The sequence below is a fragment of the Boleophthalmus pectinirostris genome, unplaced genomic scaffold, assembly GCF_026225935.1.
Source record: "Boleophthalmus pectinirostris isolate CB_2022bp ecotype Guang Dong unplaced genomic scaffold, ASM2622593v1 HiC_scaffold_3, whole genome shotgun sequence".
NCBI lineage: Eukaryota > Metazoa > Chordata > Actinopteri > Gobiiformes > Gobiidae > Boleophthalmus > Boleophthalmus pectinirostris.
Genome location: NW_026571299.1, coordinates 15,094,096 through 15,111,598, shown reverse-complemented (window position 1 = coordinate 15,111,598; position 17,503 = coordinate 15,094,096). Strand labels below are relative to the sequence as shown.

The 17,503-nt window shown below is 37.6% G+C and overlaps 1 protein-coding gene across 1 annotated transcript in view; it reads left to right on the top strand.

The window, feature by feature from the left end:
- asic1b (acid-sensing (proton-gated) ion channel 1b) overlaps positions 1-17,503 on the top strand; it is a 264,462-nt gene that overhangs the window by 225,051 nt on the left and 21,908 nt on the right. Inside the window, exons 5-8 of the mRNA XM_055160808.1 lie at positions 2,729-2,785; positions 6,715-6,868; positions 16,797-16,888; positions 17,012-17,091. Of these exons, the coding sequence (XP_055016783.1) occupies positions 2,729-2,785; positions 6,715-6,868; positions 16,797-16,888; positions 17,012-17,091 (383 nt within the window). The remainder of the gene's footprint in view (positions 1-2,728; positions 2,786-6,714; positions 6,869-16,796; positions 16,889-17,011; positions 17,092-17,503) is intronic.

Genomic DNA, 17,503 nt, shown 5'->3' with positions numbered 1-17,503 from the left:
AAACTGTAACTTTCCCCAATAGAAGCCTCTGTGTTTATCCATGGACATACAGTAGATACGTTTAATGCCATAATGTAGATGTTCTAAGCAAAGCATCTGTAAAGAAGTGGCAGACAGTGTACAGTGCATCAGAAAAGTTACACAGTGTATCTTTAAATTCTTGGCAATGGTCTAAATTTATTCCTCACTTACCTAATGCATTCTGAGTATTCCAGTTATTCACAGTAATGAGTTTATAAGCTCATTTCACAACTTTTAGAGGCCATAGCAGAGTTTTGCCATTGCGGTAATACTAATAATTAGCATGCTAACAGTGTACTTCCTGGTTCTTGGATGATAAAAATGCTTTATATTTAAATACAGATAATACGCAGTTGACCCCTAAGAGCTGCTTTTACAATATTTCTGTACTGGAGGGAAGAATAATTGTGCTCAGATACAGAAGTAGAATGCCAGAAATAGAACACAGACTCGTACGTTTTCTCAAAGTGATAATTAATAGTAGCAGATTAAAGCTGCAGGCGTAGAAGTTATTTGAAGTTGGGGAAAAAATCCTTGAAAGTTGGAATTTAATTAATTACTTGTTGCTTTTTCATCACAAGCAGTATGAAAAGGACAAAAAGGATCTCTCGAATGTCATTTCATTTTTAGTAAAAGATTTAACCAGAAATCTGCTTCTCAGTTTAACAGCGTTTTTTTACTCTGCCAACTTTTGTCTCTTATAACAGAAACTATTTCAAATCAGTTGCGCCCTGGTCTTAAGTGGGTAATTTAAAGACGCACTATGAAACATTTCTGGTTAGAGAGTCTACCAACTGCTGGACTACTTGGGTTGGTTGTTATTTTGCCTGGAATGTTCCTCAGTATGGCATTAAACATATCAACCTCTGCAAGCAATTGGCACCACCATGTCAAGTTACAAATCAGATCTGTGGAGAGCCAAGCGCAGTAAGCACACGTTTTCCAAGCTATTTATAGAAATACAACATCTGTATAAATCCAAATAAATGCAAGATGGATACATTACAGGCAAAGCAACATTTCCATGGGAACAGAAAAGTTACATAGTGCATCTTTAAGTACATTCAAACCAAGACTAAACAATTACTGAATGTAACGCTAATGTAACTTTTAAAACAACATCCATACTAAACTTGTTTCTCAACCAGGATTGAGTAATAAAATTAACTGTAAGTCTGGATCAATGCCGATGGTTTCCGAATGATGAAAAATTAGCACTGTTACCATAGCGATTAACAATTTCAAAGTCAAAAATGACCATTAACATAATCACCTAAACTAAATCTGTGCCTGTATTTTCAGTGTATTTGAGCAAAGTCCCAGTACAGATATATTGAGGTCTAAATATGTCACCTGTGTGCTTTCAGAATCTAATTAGTAAGCATTTTATTGTATGATAATCAGGAAGTGTGTGTTATCATGCTAGTTGTTAGCTTTACCATCACAGCAACTTTGGACTGGTTTGTGAGACATTATGAAAAGTGCTTAAGAACTCATCACAGTGAATAATTAGAATGCTTAGGATGCATAAGGTATCTGAGGAATAATGTTGGACAACTATAAGGGTGTTTTCACGACTACAGACTACAGGTTGGTGCACACCAAACGTTTCATTCGAATCAGAAGCTCTTAGTTCGGTTTGTTTTCGTTGGTGTGAAAGCCTCAGTCACACTCAGATCCGCATTAAATGAAGTGAACCGAGACCTAATAAAGAGGTGGTCTCGGTCTGCTTGACTCTAGCCTGATTCATCAGCCGGGTTCACTTCGTGGAAACCGTCTGACCTCCCAGCATTAAGATTCGTTCACTCGATTGTAGGTACTTTTTTTATTTAACCAATCGCTGCTATTTGGTTGTGACGTATGCTATGGTATATTAAGCTTTTCCCAAATCCCGTAGGAAGAAGGGCAATAACGTCTTTCTCCTTGATAAAATTCACCAAACATTCTCTTTGTTTAAATCCTTTAAATCCTCGATCTTAGGAATCGTTGTCATCACAGAATGTATGGCTCTTCGCTGATTGGCCGGTGCCTGACCTTGCACTTCCGGGGCTCTTGCAAACCGTCAAACTGATTCCTGACCTAGTCGCTGGAGAGAAATGAAATTGAGAAGGGTCCAAACCTTAGACAGTAGGTCCAAAAGAACTATTCGAAATGCATCATGGGACGGCAGGCTTGGACTCCCGAACTCAGCGCTTCCGAGAGGTCTGGCGTACCGGAGAGCCTCAACATCACCGAGCCAGGTGCAGTCAAACCAGCTGTGTGCAGGAGCCTTCGATATACGTCAATCGGACCAATTTTGGTTTGTTTGCCGGTGTGAAAGCGAACCACACTGGAGTCTATATGCTACATAATAACAATTTTATTATCTGGCGCAGACCAAATAATCAAACTAGCAGTGTGAAAGTGCCGTAAAACGTTTAAAATGATCTACGTAGTTCTGTTTTCACATTTTTCAGACAGTGCAAATCAGATGCAGCGCCTTTAACTAGGCCTACACCACCATGACAGAAAAGCAAGAGGAGGAAACATAACAAAATCAATTATAAAGATTAGATCAAATGTAATGAACGCCCAAACCCTGATAACAGCCCCGAACAACAGACTGCATTCATTAAACACAGAGATCTTGTTTAGATATGTTTATAAAGGATGACCCACCGCTAATTGTTTTCTTTCCTCTTTTTTTATTTTTTTTTATTGTTCACAGGAGACGCTCCATACTGTACCCCTGAGCAGTACAAGGAATGTGCAGATCCGGCCCTGGGTAAGGATGTATCCCAGCATGCAACTCTTATGTCTGTATGTGTGTGTGTGACGTAATCGTAGGAGTAGGAGTAAGAGTAAAAGCAGTAGAAGTAGTAGCAGTAGCAGTAGTAGTAGTTGTAGTAGTTGTAGTAGTCGTAGTAGTAGTAGTAAAAGGCATAGTAGTAGGAGGACTAGTAGGCTTAGTAGTAAAAGTGGGAGTAGTAGGAGTAGTAGTAAAAGTAGTAGTAGGAGGAGGAGGAGGAGTAAAAGTTGTAGTAGTAGTGGTAGGAGGAGGAGTAGTAGCAGTAGTAGGAGAAGGAGGAAAGGAGTAGAAGTAGTAAAAAAAATAGTAGTAATAGTAGTAGTAGTAGCAGGAGTAGTAGTAGTAGCAGTAGTAGGAGAAGGAGGAGAGGAGTAGTAGGAGTGGTAGTAGAGGAGGAGTAGTAGGAGTAGTAGTAGTTGTAGCAGTAGTAGGAGAAAGAGGAGAGGAGTAAAAGTAGTAGGAGTAGGAGTAGTGGTAGTAAAAGGAGTAGTTGTAGGAGGAGTAGGCGTAGTAGTAAAAGGAGGAGGGAGGAGTAGTAAAAGTAGTAAGAGTAGTAGTAATAGTAGTAGTAGTAGTAGCAGTAGTAGGAGAAAGAGGAGAGGAGTAGTAGTAGTGGTAATAAAAGTAGGAGTAGTTGTAGGAGTAGTAGGCATAGTAGTAAAAGGAGTAGTAGGAGTAGTAGTAGTAGTAGTAGTTAGTTGTTGTTGTAGTTGTAGTAGTAGTAGAAGTAGTAGTAGTAGTAGGAGGAGGAAGAGAAGAAGGAGAGGAGTAGTAGTCGTAGTAGTACTTGTTGTGTGTGTGTTGCTATTAGATAATAAAAAGCTGATAAAAAGAACAGCATGGGGTTGAGACTTTCTTTGGTCCAGGCGCTGATGAAGATTTGATACGGGATTCAATTTCCTGTAGTTAAGTGAAAACTGTCCCAAAATGTTTAAAGATGAATAAGACATAATGAACTTTATTTCAAAGCAAAACAGTAATTTCTTATTAGAGCAAAACCATAATTCAAAAGGGGCAAAGACATAAAATCAAGCTTTCATTATAATAATAATAGAGCAATAAATAGTCTTATATAGAGCTTTTCCAGACACTCAAAATTGCTTTACAAGTGTGGTGCATTATTTATTCATTCATTCTATACCTGGTGGTGGTAAGCTATTCTAGCCACAGCTGCCCTGGGCCACTCTGCACCATCAGCTCCTCTGACCACCAGCAACGCTCACGCACACACCACATTTATGCTACGCAATATGGGTGAAGTGTCCTGCCTAAGAACACAATGACAGTTTTTGCCACTGATGTCCCACTGTGGCACCTTGAATTCCCAGCGTTCTTAGCTCAGACTCTGACACAAAGGTCTACAGGAGATGCACAGTATTTTGAAGATTTAAAAAAAGTTTTAACATTTGTCTGTTTGTGAATTTATTTGTTATTGTTGCTTTGTTACTAAATTAAACATATCTTTATATATACCTCATTTCGTTCCTAATAGGGATGTAACAATAACCAAAATATCGTGATACCGTATCGCCAAAAGTCTCACAATAATACCGTGGACTGTCACTATATATCGAATTACAAGTTCCTTTGCTTAAATGCATTGTTTTATAGTAGTAACAGCTTATAAACATAAGGAACTACATATCCCATGATTCATTTCAGTGCAAACAGGAAGAAATATGTTTTTACTTGAATTCTTGGGATTATGACAAAAACAACTCACACCAAAATCTTGTCAAGGTATTTTAAAAACTAAAAAGTGTCCTATCTACAATTGTATCAGCATCTCCAAAATATTGCAATAAATATCATACCGTAAGATGCATATCATGATAATATCGTACCGAGAGATTTGGATATTGTTACATCCCTAGTACATAAACACATCCATGCTTTCCGTTATGCTTTCAAACGTTTCTAATGTCAAGGCTGTGTTCTGTTAAATAACCACCAAGGGGCACTAAAAGTCAGTTTGACAAATAGAGCAACAAATAAACAAACATGGAGGCGCCCACAGCAGTTTTTAGATCACATCTGTTGGAAAAGAGTTGAGAAAAAAGATGTGAAAGAAGCATTTATTTTTATTTTCTTAGCTGGTTCTAGTCACTTGTTAAAAAGTCTGTTGTGCTGCCCCTAGTGGTCAGCTCAGGTACAGCTCCGCTTCTAAGATTCCACCTGTTCTGAGGAGAAAGACAAAACACCGCAGAGGATGGACAGAATTTTCTATGTGTATCTAACGTCGAGCATAAATGAGCCTTTAGCGCCATGAGTAACAGCAACAAAACTGAAAAAATCTCTGACCTATATAAAATCTTTTAGCACCACCGTTGTTTCAAAAATCACATTACGACAGTAGTTTCTCTCTGTCTAACTCCGAATCCCACAGGACGTGTCTGAAAGCACTTTGTGAACTCCGTGTCCTCCCTCTGTGCAGATAACACATAATAGTATTCGTCTGTTTGAAGTCTGTCATCTCAACAGTGCGTCCCTGGCCTCCTCTCCGCTCATCGCCTCATGTCTTCGATGCTTTTATCTGACTCATTCTAAGTGACAGCCAATCTCCCTCACACAATATCACACAATATCACACAGGCCCCCCTGACCACACCCCTCCCCCGTCCTGTCTCTCTTCACTCTGTACAATAATATCTTTGTGTCTTATGGTTTTAGTTTAGGGTCTCTGAGGTGAAGTCTGGACTGTCCAAACTCAAATATTATTGTTGTTGTAGTAGAGGTAATAAGTAGTAGTAGACGAAGTAGTAGTAAGAAGTAGTGGTAGTAGTAGATGTTGTGATAATTTTTTATTTTTGTATATATTTTTTTTATTTATAGCAGCAGCAGTAGCAGTAGTAATAGTAGTAGTAGTAGTAGTAGTACTAGTAGTAGTTGAAAGACTAGTAGTAGTAGTTGTAGTAGTTTTGTTGTTGTAGTACTAGTAGTAGTTGAAAGACTAGTAGAAGTAGTAGTAGTAGTTTCAGTAGTAGTTGTAGTAGTAGTAGTAGTAGTTTTTGTTGTACTACTAGTAGTAGTTAAAAGACTAGTAGAAGTAGTAGTAATTTCAGTAGTAGTAGTAGTAGTAGTAGTTGTTGTAGCACTAGTAGTAGTTGAAAGACTATTAGAAGTAGTTGTAGTAGTACTAGTTGTAGTTGCAATTGTAGTTGTAGTAGTAGTAGTTGTTGTTGGAGTATTAGTGGTACTTGAAAGACTAGTAGAAATAGGAGTAGTAGTAGTACTAGTAGTAGTTGCAGTCATAGTTGTAGTAGTAGTAGTAGTAGTAGTTGTTGTTGTTGCTGATGTTGTTGTAGTACTAGTAGCAGTTGAAAGACTAGTAGTAGTAGTACTAGTAGTAGTTGAAAGTCTAGTAGAAAGTAGTAGTGGTAGTACTAGTAGTAGTTGTAATCATAGTAGTAGTAGTAGTAGTAGTAGTAGAAAAAGGAGTAGTTGTAGTTAGTAGTGGCCACTTCACCCACATTGTCTCATATGAAAATGGTGTGAGCATGAGTGTTGGTGGTGGTCAGAGGGGTCGATGGTGCAGATTTGCAGCCTCACTTCAGTCAGTTTGCCCCAGGACAGCTGTGGCTACGGTAGTATCTTACCATCACTGAGTGTTGAGTGAATTAATAATGCACCAAATTGTAAAGCGACTTTGAACTCTGTATATATGGTGCATTATTAGTTGTTGCTGTCGATGATGCTGATGTAGTAGTAGTAGTAGCAGTAGTAGTAGTAGTAGTAGTAGTAGTTGTCAGTAGTTGTCATGTTCAAAGTACTCTTATAATGCCTTGAACAGGTAGCTAAAATCATCTTTTACTTTAGAGAGTTTAGTTGAAAGTTAGTTTTATCTTCAACACTCAATCGACTGTACAATTTTCTTATTTGAATCTCAAATTTCTTTTATTTTCCAGACTTTTTGGTGGAGCGGGACAACGACTACTGCGTGTGCGAGACTCCATGTAACCTGACCCGCTACGGAAAAGAGATGTCCTTTGTCAAGATCCCCAGTAAAGCCTCTGCGAAGTACCTGGCCAAGAAGTTCAACAAAACTGAGCAGTACATATCGTAAGTATCAGCACTGCTATTATGTGTAAAAAAAAAAAAAAATTTGGACTAAGCTATGATTTAAGCTGGGAGCAAGTTTGTGGTCTAATTGTGTAAATAGTGCCAGTGCAGCAACTAAAATGACTTTGAAATAATTAGGAGAGACATGCCTAAGGAGACAAACTGCTAATTAAGATTGGAGAGAAGGAAAATAATTATAATTTCCTTACCAACGGAAAAACATGAGACAATTAACTAAGGCAGCGGCGCCAGGTTTTTCCCGAAGTGACCAGTTTGATGAACAAAAACATGACAAAGGAAGCGATTATCTAACTTCCATGTTTTTTTTTTTAGCAAATTTTCATTACAGCCGTGGATCATTTGTATAATTTGGACATTTTAAATCACAGTTTTGATATAAAAGGACTTAACAGCAGAAACTTGCCAGCCAATTTCTGTATTAGAAAACTGTTGTGTCTAATGGGAACTGACATTGGTGTAACTGTCATCAAAAACAAAGAGCTGTCAAGTTGCTGACACTTCCTATGGATAACTACAGACTTGTGAATAGTGGATTAAAAAAATGACTACATATCACTACTAAGAAAAATTGCAGAAGTACAGAACAGTTGCCATATGCAGGTGGCAGTGAAAATGGGGTTGATTGGAGCAGTAACATCTGGAGGGTCCACAACCCGCTTATCTCCATAGAAATGTCATTGCTTTGGTTGGAATATTCCACAGTATGGCATTACACTTATTTATTCTGGATTCTGATTAGTTATTACCACAGCAATGGTAAATGTTCACATTTTATATAGCACTTTTCCACCTTTAACGCACTCAAAGCACTTCACAACAAGGAACCACTCACACATTCATACACAAGTGTACACAGGCAAGGTGGGTTAAGTGTCTTGCCCAAGGACACAACAACAGCATTCATCTGTGGGAGTTGAAATCAGACTAGCCAACCTGTAAGTCAGTGGATCTGACCACTCAACCAGTGATGTTTATGTCGGGAGCGAGAACAAAAACTGTTAACTCACATTAACTATTCTTCGTGGGTCCATCTAGCACTTAGTCTTGCCTCTCCACAGATCTGACCTGTTTTTCTCCATGGAGATATACATATATGTTTAAAGCCATACTGTGGAACATTCCAGCCCAAGCAATAATATTTCCATGGTAACAGGTGACTGGCTCTCCACCTCTTAGGCATATTTGTGGCCATATCGGTTTTTCAAAGCTTGAGGAGGGCTGGGCTTGGTTAGTATTTGGATGGGAGACCGTTGGGAAAATCAGGTGCCACAGTGAAGCGGCAGTGATAAAAACTGTAGTTGTGTCCTTAGGCAAGGCATTTCACACACATTGCCTAGTATGAAAGTGGTGTGTGAGTGATGATGGTGGTGGACAGAGGGGCCGGGTATCATTAAGCAGTTGCCGATACGGTACATACCTCGATACACAGGCCACGATACAATACATATCTCCATACAGTGCACTTTCAATTCGATATGATATATTTGAAATCGATGTGATACGGTTCAATAAAAAATAATGGCTAAATCATGGCTGTGATACTACATCTTTGTTAAACCACTTTTTGTGCGAAGTTCATATGAAACACAAACATTTTAATCATCAAAACAGTGAAAATGTCAAATAAACAAGTTTCCTTCCCCTAAACAAGCAACAAAACTGTAGCACTGTAACAAAATTATTTAGTAAAATATACCAAAAAAAATACTCTTGGCACTATATCGATACAGCAGCCCACGATATTGATAATGTATCATCACATTAAACAATACGACAAATCAGTATGTCTATATTTTTGCACACTCCTACCGATGGCACAGATTGGCAGCCTCACTTCCATCAGTCTACAATAGTAGTTTACCACCACCGAGTGTGGAGTGAATGAATAATGATCTGTAAAGCGTCTTTAAGCATCTAGAAAAGCATTATATAAAACTGATGCATTATTATTATATCTGGAAAGGAAATCTAAAACACAAAACACATACTGATACATATTGACCATTTGTATTAGCATCGTATACTCTTCTTTCTTCCATTTATTTTATTGTTGTTTTTGTTTTTATTTCATTTGCATTCCATTTTATAGTTTTTGTTTTCTCTGAGTCGGGCTAGACATATTAACAATGTTATTGAATTTGCCCTTTCTATGTTCAGACAGTGAGGGATAGTATTAGAGGAGAAAAAGAGGTCTGGAGCACTCTTTGCAAATGAACGATGTGCTTTGTGTCAGAGGAGGAGATGGAGTGTTAGCCCGGACACAGATTTGGCTAATTTGTCAAACGAATGGGGCGAGCTTTTGCTTTAAATCCACTAAAAAGATCTGTCGCCATTTCAGAGAATGAGGACAGCAATAATAGGTCAGTTTCTCAACGCAAGGTGAGAACTTATAATGTAACTTCAGTTGATCCATGAGGTATTAAGAAAGCAGGTTTCAAATGCAGTGGCCATAATACTTGACTAAAGGATTATTATTTTTTTTAAATATAGGCCTAAAATGAGAACTTGTTAATTTTAAAGTATTTGCAGTAGTCCAGTTATTCCTTATTTTACTCAGCACGTTCCTAGCATTTAAATAATTCTCCGCAAAAAGTTTAAAAGCGCATTTCACAACTTCAGAGTCAAAGTTTGGTAATGAACAAACAATAATGTGACCACAGCTGAAGAAGCTGCTTGGATGAGCTGAGAAATGTCTTCACTCAAATCACTTACCAAGTCACTTTTGCCAGCATGATAACAGTGTAATTCCTGGTTCTTGGCCAATAAAAAAACTTTATAATTAGATGCAGGCATGGGGTGACCAGACGTCCCTATTTACCCGGGACAGTCCCAGTTATGAGCCTTGTGTCCCCTGTCCCAGCAGATTTGTATATGTCACTATTTCTGACCAATTTGATCTGAACCAGGTCTAAACCAGGACTAAACTAAGACTAAACCAGGATTACATCAGGTCTAACCCAGGGTCTATCACAATTTTTGACTAATCTGATCCTCGCCAACAGTAGAGAGGATCATAAATTGTCATTACTTTAGCCAAAATACAGAAAACCATGAGCACGAAGCAAAAAAAATGCTGTGACAGAAATCCCCCAGATTATGAATGCACAACGTTACGCTCTTTTCACAATTTTATTTATACCAACCATGTGTTCCAGTTTTGAATTTGAAAAATCTGGTCTCCCTATGCAGACAGCACACAGCGGTCTCTTCTTATTCTCTCTACTATATTGGTTTACTTTCTGAGCAATCGTGGCCCCTCCTGATGAGAGGGTCACCAGTTCAAGTCTTGCTCCAGGCTCTTCACCCTCTTAACCCAGTGTTATGAAAGGACGCGCATCTGATGCAGAAATCTCCCAAATCTGAATTCAGACTATGTTGAAAATAGAACAGCCAAATGAAAGAATAAAAGTTTGAAATCTTGAGGTGGATTTATAATTATAAAGCTGTTTTTAGTAACAATTAATGGCACTGTACCTGATTTTTATGTTAATTTTAAATAGTTTGCAGAGGTTCAAAGATTACCTTAAGCATTGCGAGCATCCTGACTGTTCTCCGTGATGAGTTTATAAAAGCTTTTCACACCTTTTGCTGTGATGGTATTGCTAACAACTAGCATGCTAACACACACTTGCTGATTATCAAACACTTTTTTTTTTAAATTTTGAAGTCAAGATATACATCTATTTATACAATACATCTGTACTTGGGCAAATTAAATAATCTATATAGTGAAAAAAACTACAAATACGGTAGTCCAATGTGGTTCATTTGGTCTTCTGATCATTTTTGTCAGGGGTCATCAAACTAAGGCCTGTGGGCCAACTCCAGCCGCCATGCCCCTTTGACCAGCCCCCGACCATTTGAACTTTCCCAATGAGACAATCCTCAAAAGTTGCCATGGCCTATTGTTTTAAATTACTTTTTGGCAAATAATAACACGTCTGCATCTTGTATTTTGTTGATTTCAATAAAAAATATATGTATTTATATGAAGTATTTAGATTTAAATAATTATATGACGTATTTACATTTGCTGCTGAATTTGCTGTTGAATTTTCGTCACCTGACAAGCTCGAGAGCAAACAGTGACAGTCATCACATGCGCAGAGTTCTGTAGTGCAGTTAAGGCCAGCAAAATGACTAGTGTTAAAGTACAAAAAGTTGACAGAGTGCTGAGTTTTCAAAGAACAGTGGACAACTGATTATTTTTTTGTTCAGTGTATAAGGACCGGGCAGTTTCTCTGATATGTAAAGAAAGTGTGGCAGTTTTCAAAGAATATAATCTGCATCGTCTGTGACAAAACCCGCCACAAAGAGTATGCGAGCTTGCGAGGGCAAACAAGAGAAGAAAGGATTCTGCAGATGAAAGGCGGACTGGAAGCTCAACAGCATGTATCCCTTCATCGGCCTAGCAAACTCCAGACCCCCATCACAGCCAGGAGCGATAATGTGGCCCCCAGAAAAAAAGTTTGGTGACCCCTGATTTGTCTTATTAGGGGTTTTTTTTTTCAGACCAAAAGTTTGTTTTCATACCTGACAGTTTCGACATCACGTGACCACTCTTAGGTAGATCGCTAGTGAGCAGTCAAAACTGTCAGGTATGAAAACAAACTCTTGGTCTGAAAAAAGAACCTGATAACTTTCAAATATGGTCCTTAGGGGGTTAAATATTTTTTGTTGTCATGGGCGCTGTAGGATATGTCCTGTCCTATTGTTAAACTGCACTGACACAAAGACGACTGAGAAGCGCAGTGCAAATGTTTCTGCAAATAAATTTCCCTTGGGATCAGTAAAGCATCTATCTAATATTTTCTTAATAATAATAACTTTTTTTTCTTTTTTTTTTACAATTACATAAGATGAGATCACACTGAAGCTTCATTTTACGCAGTGCTAACTTTCCTCTAAAAATAATCTAAACTTAATTAATGGACACTGCCAGTTTGATAAAGAAAAAACCATTGCACAACAGAACTAATTATTTTCTACGATTCCCAGCAGAGTAGTTTGAATGACGCAGTGACTCCATACGTAATCAGCAGGTGTGGCTGTCATCCCCAGTGGGCATGGAGTTTAGCGATGCTCCATATTTATTCTGTCAGCGGCCTATTATAGTAAATGTTATCCATCAGTGACGGGAGACTGAGGATGCTGACAGTGGACACAGGCAATCACACCACTGACAGCACTCCCATTTAGCTGTTATATCTGTTGCAGTAATAATACACTGCTTTTCAGAACAATGCAATAAGAAATGGATGGTTTGATCCCAAGATTGGACTTAACGTAAGGGCACAAAATGGATTCTTGTGAACTTTTAGCCATGTTATAATGCTGTTACCTCATCAAAAACAAACCTGGAGTTGTGTTTTGTTTCGTTCATTTGTTTAACAGAGATTGGAAATTCGGGGCCTGAAATCAAACGAATTATTCTAATGAAGGTGCATAGAGTTTAAACACACACTGAAGCACTTTTTGTATTGCAACATGGCGTCAAAAGTAGGGCTGGGTATCATTAAGAAGTTGCCGATACAATACATACCTCGATACATAGGCCACGATACGATACAAATCTCGATACAGTGCACTTTCGGTTCGATATGGTATATTTCAAAACGATTCGATACGGTTCAATAAAATAAAGGTTAAATCATGTCTGTGATACTAAAAGTCTTTGTTAAATCAATAAATATGTCAAAAGTTTCCTTCCACTAAATAAGCAACAAAACTGAAAATAATTTAGTAAAATGTGAGAGCCATGATTAATTAATTTACAGTTATACGCGATTGTTGTGAATTAATGTAAATATTATTCTTTTTGAGGTTCACTGACACCCCCTATTGTTTTTATGGTGTCATTGTTTTAAATTCTGAACATTGTTATTTTTACAAGGTGCATTTGAACTTTTGTTTGGTTTTGTTTGGTTTTGTACGTGTGCCTTGAACTAGACTGAAGTGTGTTTTTACCGCAGCAAGGCACGGGATGTTGTAGCCGGCTTAACTTTTTTTGTGGCTTCATAATAAATATCCCCTTGTGGAAAAGACAACCTAAATCGTTTCTGTGCCTAAAGATCGGCAACATCAAAATATACCAAAAAATACTCTTGGCGATATATAGATACAGCAGCCAGAAACAGAGTGTTTTCTGTTTGAAAGAAGAAGAACTAAATAAATACTAAATATGTAATATTTGTGTGTTAAATGTGTGTGAATGAAACACACAACTCCATCTCTGTGTTTGTGATGAGGAAACAACATTATAACATACCGAAAAATACCAAATAGTAACCAAGGCGTTTATTTGTTTCAATCACTTAACAGACCAGGCATTTATTTGAGACCAGGCGGCAATTTGGGGCAGGCGATTAATTCCGTCCTTACAAAAATCCAGTATGACTATAATTCACAGTTTTTACAGCACGCCTTGGAAGAGGCGTTGCCGTTATACGATGGCCTGGTGACTGCTTCGCCTACTTTGCCTATTTTTTATTTCTTCGCTGCATCAGAGCCATGGCAATCAACAATGTGGTTGAAGACTGACTGAAAGAAAACATGATAAGCTACGTAAAAACAAAGCAAAACAAAACAGGCGAAGAAAAAAAACATGCAGCGACAGTGGCAGCATTGTAGTGGGTGTGTTACGCGGGGTAACGCCGTCCACCCACTTCTCCCAACATGAGATATAAAAAAAATAACAAATATAAAATCAGCTACAACTTAAATGTCAAACCGGAGCTATTAGCAATGATGAAAACAACTTGCTCATGATATCTGCACTACTGTCCTATAGTGACCTGTGACATGAGGGACCAGGACTAAACCAGGACTGAACCAGGACTAAACCAGGTCTAAACCAGGACTGAACCAGGATTGAAACAGAACTAAACTAGGTCTAAACCAGGTCTAAATCAGGACTGAACCAGGACTAATGCAGGATTAAACCAGGACTAAACAGGACCAAAACATGACTAAACCAGAACTGAACCAGGACTGAGTGTCGACCCGCATAGATTGTCGGGTGACCACAGGCAAAAGGACCTGCGCAGAGCTCCGCACCCCACGGGGCTAAACGCAGCTGTCGTCCGACCGAGCTTTGTGGACATCTTGCTTCACGGGCTCGGGGTTCTCTCTCTCTCAAGTCCAAGATTAGTCCTGGTTTAGTCTTGATTTAGACCTGGCTTTGATCTGGTGTAGTCCTGGTTTAGTCATGGTTTAGTCCTGGTTCAGTTCTGGTTCAGTCCTGGTTTAGTCCTGATTTAGACCTGGCTTAATCCTCACGAATTGCACACCCCGACTTAAAAAAAAAAAAAACACTACACCACTTTTTACTACATTAGACTCTGCGTTTATTTAGAACCGGTGGTTATTTATCAAAATATACACCTGCACCCGGCGTTTTAAAGGGACCCGGCGGTTAATTGAAACCCGGCTATTATTTGGTATTTTATGGTAGATCAGAAAGTAGTTTAACATGGGACCCGTAAGTTAAAATACTAAAGTTCTATAAACAAAAACTTCAAAAATGAACACAGAAAAGATATGAATATGGAAAGTCACAATAAGTAAACTTTTACACATGCATCAATTATTAATTAAAATGGCACTTTGTTTACTTGAGTTATCATTGACTAAAATCATTATGATGTACAATTCATTTACCCAACACATAAAACAACTTCTCTACAAGTTTTCTCTAGAGAAAAAATGAACTAACGATGCAGCAAAAGTTATCATCTCTCATTGTGTTTTATGTCTTTTTAAAACTGACATTTAGATCTACGCCATAATGGAGAAGTTATAGGCTTGAGTCTCTGTTAAGATCCTTCTCCCATCAGACCTATAGAGAAATGTGCTTTTTAACCGGAACAAAAAGAAGAACAAAGTCGGGCTTTGAATTTGATCCTGACTCCACTGGGGCGTGAAGCCATGGCCCCAGAGACGAGATCCAGAAATATTTCTAATCATAATTTTACAGCTTACTCGAGGTGTTCCCATGAATCCTATGTGTAATACTTCTTCACAAAGTTCAAAACGTTATTGAAATCGTCTATCTTTATTTCTCCCGCTATCTTAGGGGAAATAAGTTAATTCTGGTAGGTCCTTTTCTCAAGCTAACACATCTACAGAATAAATGAATATAGTTTTAAAACAAGTAAAATGGACAATTGAAATGCTTTTATTATTATCTGATTTTTATGAAACAGTAAGATCATGGTAAAAGGCAGTTCTCCATATTAAAAAAATATATATAATAAATACTAGGATGAATCTAAACAATTTCACAAAGAAGTTGTTTCCCTTGTGGATCGATAAAGCTTGTTTAAGTCTTAAGAACAGAAGAGCTTCAATAGATTTTTAATATGAATTTAATTATTTATTTACTTTTTTCTAACTCGACCCAACCAAACTATTGCTGAAAAAATGCAGTTGTCGTTTCAAGGCCACCTCAATGCAAAGGTGGGCTATTTCAATCAAGTTTTTGTTCAGAGCAGTGCCTCTTGCTACACACAAATGTTTAGATAACACTTGGGTGACTGACCGTTTCACCAAATATCTCCATAAACAGGAAGCACATAAACAGGAACCTTTTAATTAGGTCAGAAAACAAAACAAAAATCTTCCTTACTATTTCTTTATGGGAAACCCCCAAGGATCAGTTTTAGGGTCATCATTTCTATACACTCTTTCAGCAATTTTCACTTCATTTTTGGCATTCTTTGTCATTTCTATGCAGACAATACTCAACTTTACTATTTTGCAATTACCTCTTGAATTATTATAAGCCATAAAATGAAGCAAAGTGAAATATTTGCTCCACTATATCAAGTTTTACCCCATATTCTATGTATCAAAAGTAGGGATGTAACAATATCCTAAATATCGTGATATTGTATCATCAAAGTTCTCACAATAATATCGTGGACTATCACAATATAATGAATTATAAGACTCTTTGCTTAAATGAATAGTTATGGTGCAGAAATAGCTAAAAAATAAAAAAAAAAAAGACAGAGGGAACTACATAGACCATGATCCTTTGCTCCATTTCAGTGTAAACTACAAGAAGAAATAACAGTTCTAAGCACTTTTAAGTTTTAGTTCTTTGGATTAAGTCTTGTCAAGGCATTATAAGAGAAAAAAGTAGCATTTTAACAGTTTTGTTTGCCTCCACAAAATATCACAATAAATATCATACCGTGAGATGTATATCGTGAAAATATCGTACTGAGAGATTTGGATATTGTTACATCCCTAATCATGAGCCTCCCCACCATATCATGAGCTTTCCCTTGATATCGCAATAAATATCGTACCATGAGGTTCACACTGTGATGATATCATATCGTGAAACTTGGATATCGTTACACCCCTAATCAAAAGTAGTTGGATTATGTGTGACAACTCATTTATATTTTACATCAGTAATGCTACTTTTCTTTTAAAGGTGCACTATGTAACTTTTTGGTTGGGCGTCCGTCAGCCGCTTGTTTCTACGGATATGTCATTGAATGTTTCACAGTGTGACATTAAACAGCTCTACCTTACATTTATTCAATTACAGGTGGATTTATTGCCCAAAAATGTTTATTAAAAAAAGGTATTCTGAGTATGAGCAGGGTCGCCTCTCCACAGATCTGACCTGTAACTTGGTCTGGTTTGGTCTCCGGGAAGACAAAACACTCCACTAGAAAAGTTACACCTTTTGCTTTTATACTGAACTTTTAAACTTTGAAAATCACTTTTTTTTTTTAAACTTAATTTAGTGTTTGATGTGTTGTGTTTTTACTGTGGCGTTTCACAATTTCAGATCCTTTTTATTAGGACGTCCTTGGGTTTACTGAAAGGCCCCATCACATAAAATTATAATTACCCTCTTTTAACCGCGCATGTTTGTCTGTTTTTATAGTGAAAACATCCTGGTTTTGGACATCTACTTTGAAGCACTAAACTACGAGACCATTGAGCAGAAGAAGGCTTACGAACTGGCTGGTCTCCTGGGTAAGGAAACAACATCAGCTCTTCATGTACACTACTTATAAAATGCCACCAAAATAACATGATTGAACTTGCATTTTTATTATTTTTCATCTGTGTAATATTTTGTTATTTATTTGTTTTTAGGTGACATTGGTGGTCAGATGGGTCTCTTCATTGGAGCAAGTATCCTGACCATCCTTGAACTCTTTGACTATCTTTATGAGGTACTTGATTCTTTAATATATACTATCTATGACTTTGGGCCTGACCAACATGGAGTTTTTGTGGTTGATATGATACCGATGCAAAGGAAGTTGGAGCTGCCGATATCGATATAAAAGCCGTTATATTTAGTGATGTAAAATTTCACTGTAAATCTTCAGTTGATTATAAATCTTAGGTCCGACTCTACTGGATTTAAAATCAAGTTTGTTTAGGCTACATTTAGTAAACAAGCGTACGTGAGTGACATGACACTGGGGGTGCATTCAGGGACAGTACAGCGTCACAGACACAGACAAATTATTCCTCAAATAAATATTGATGCGGCGCCACATATTAGGACATTTATCTGTCTGTAAATTTGATTAAATGGACAAAATATAGAGCAGGGATCTCCAACCTGTAGCTCAGGAG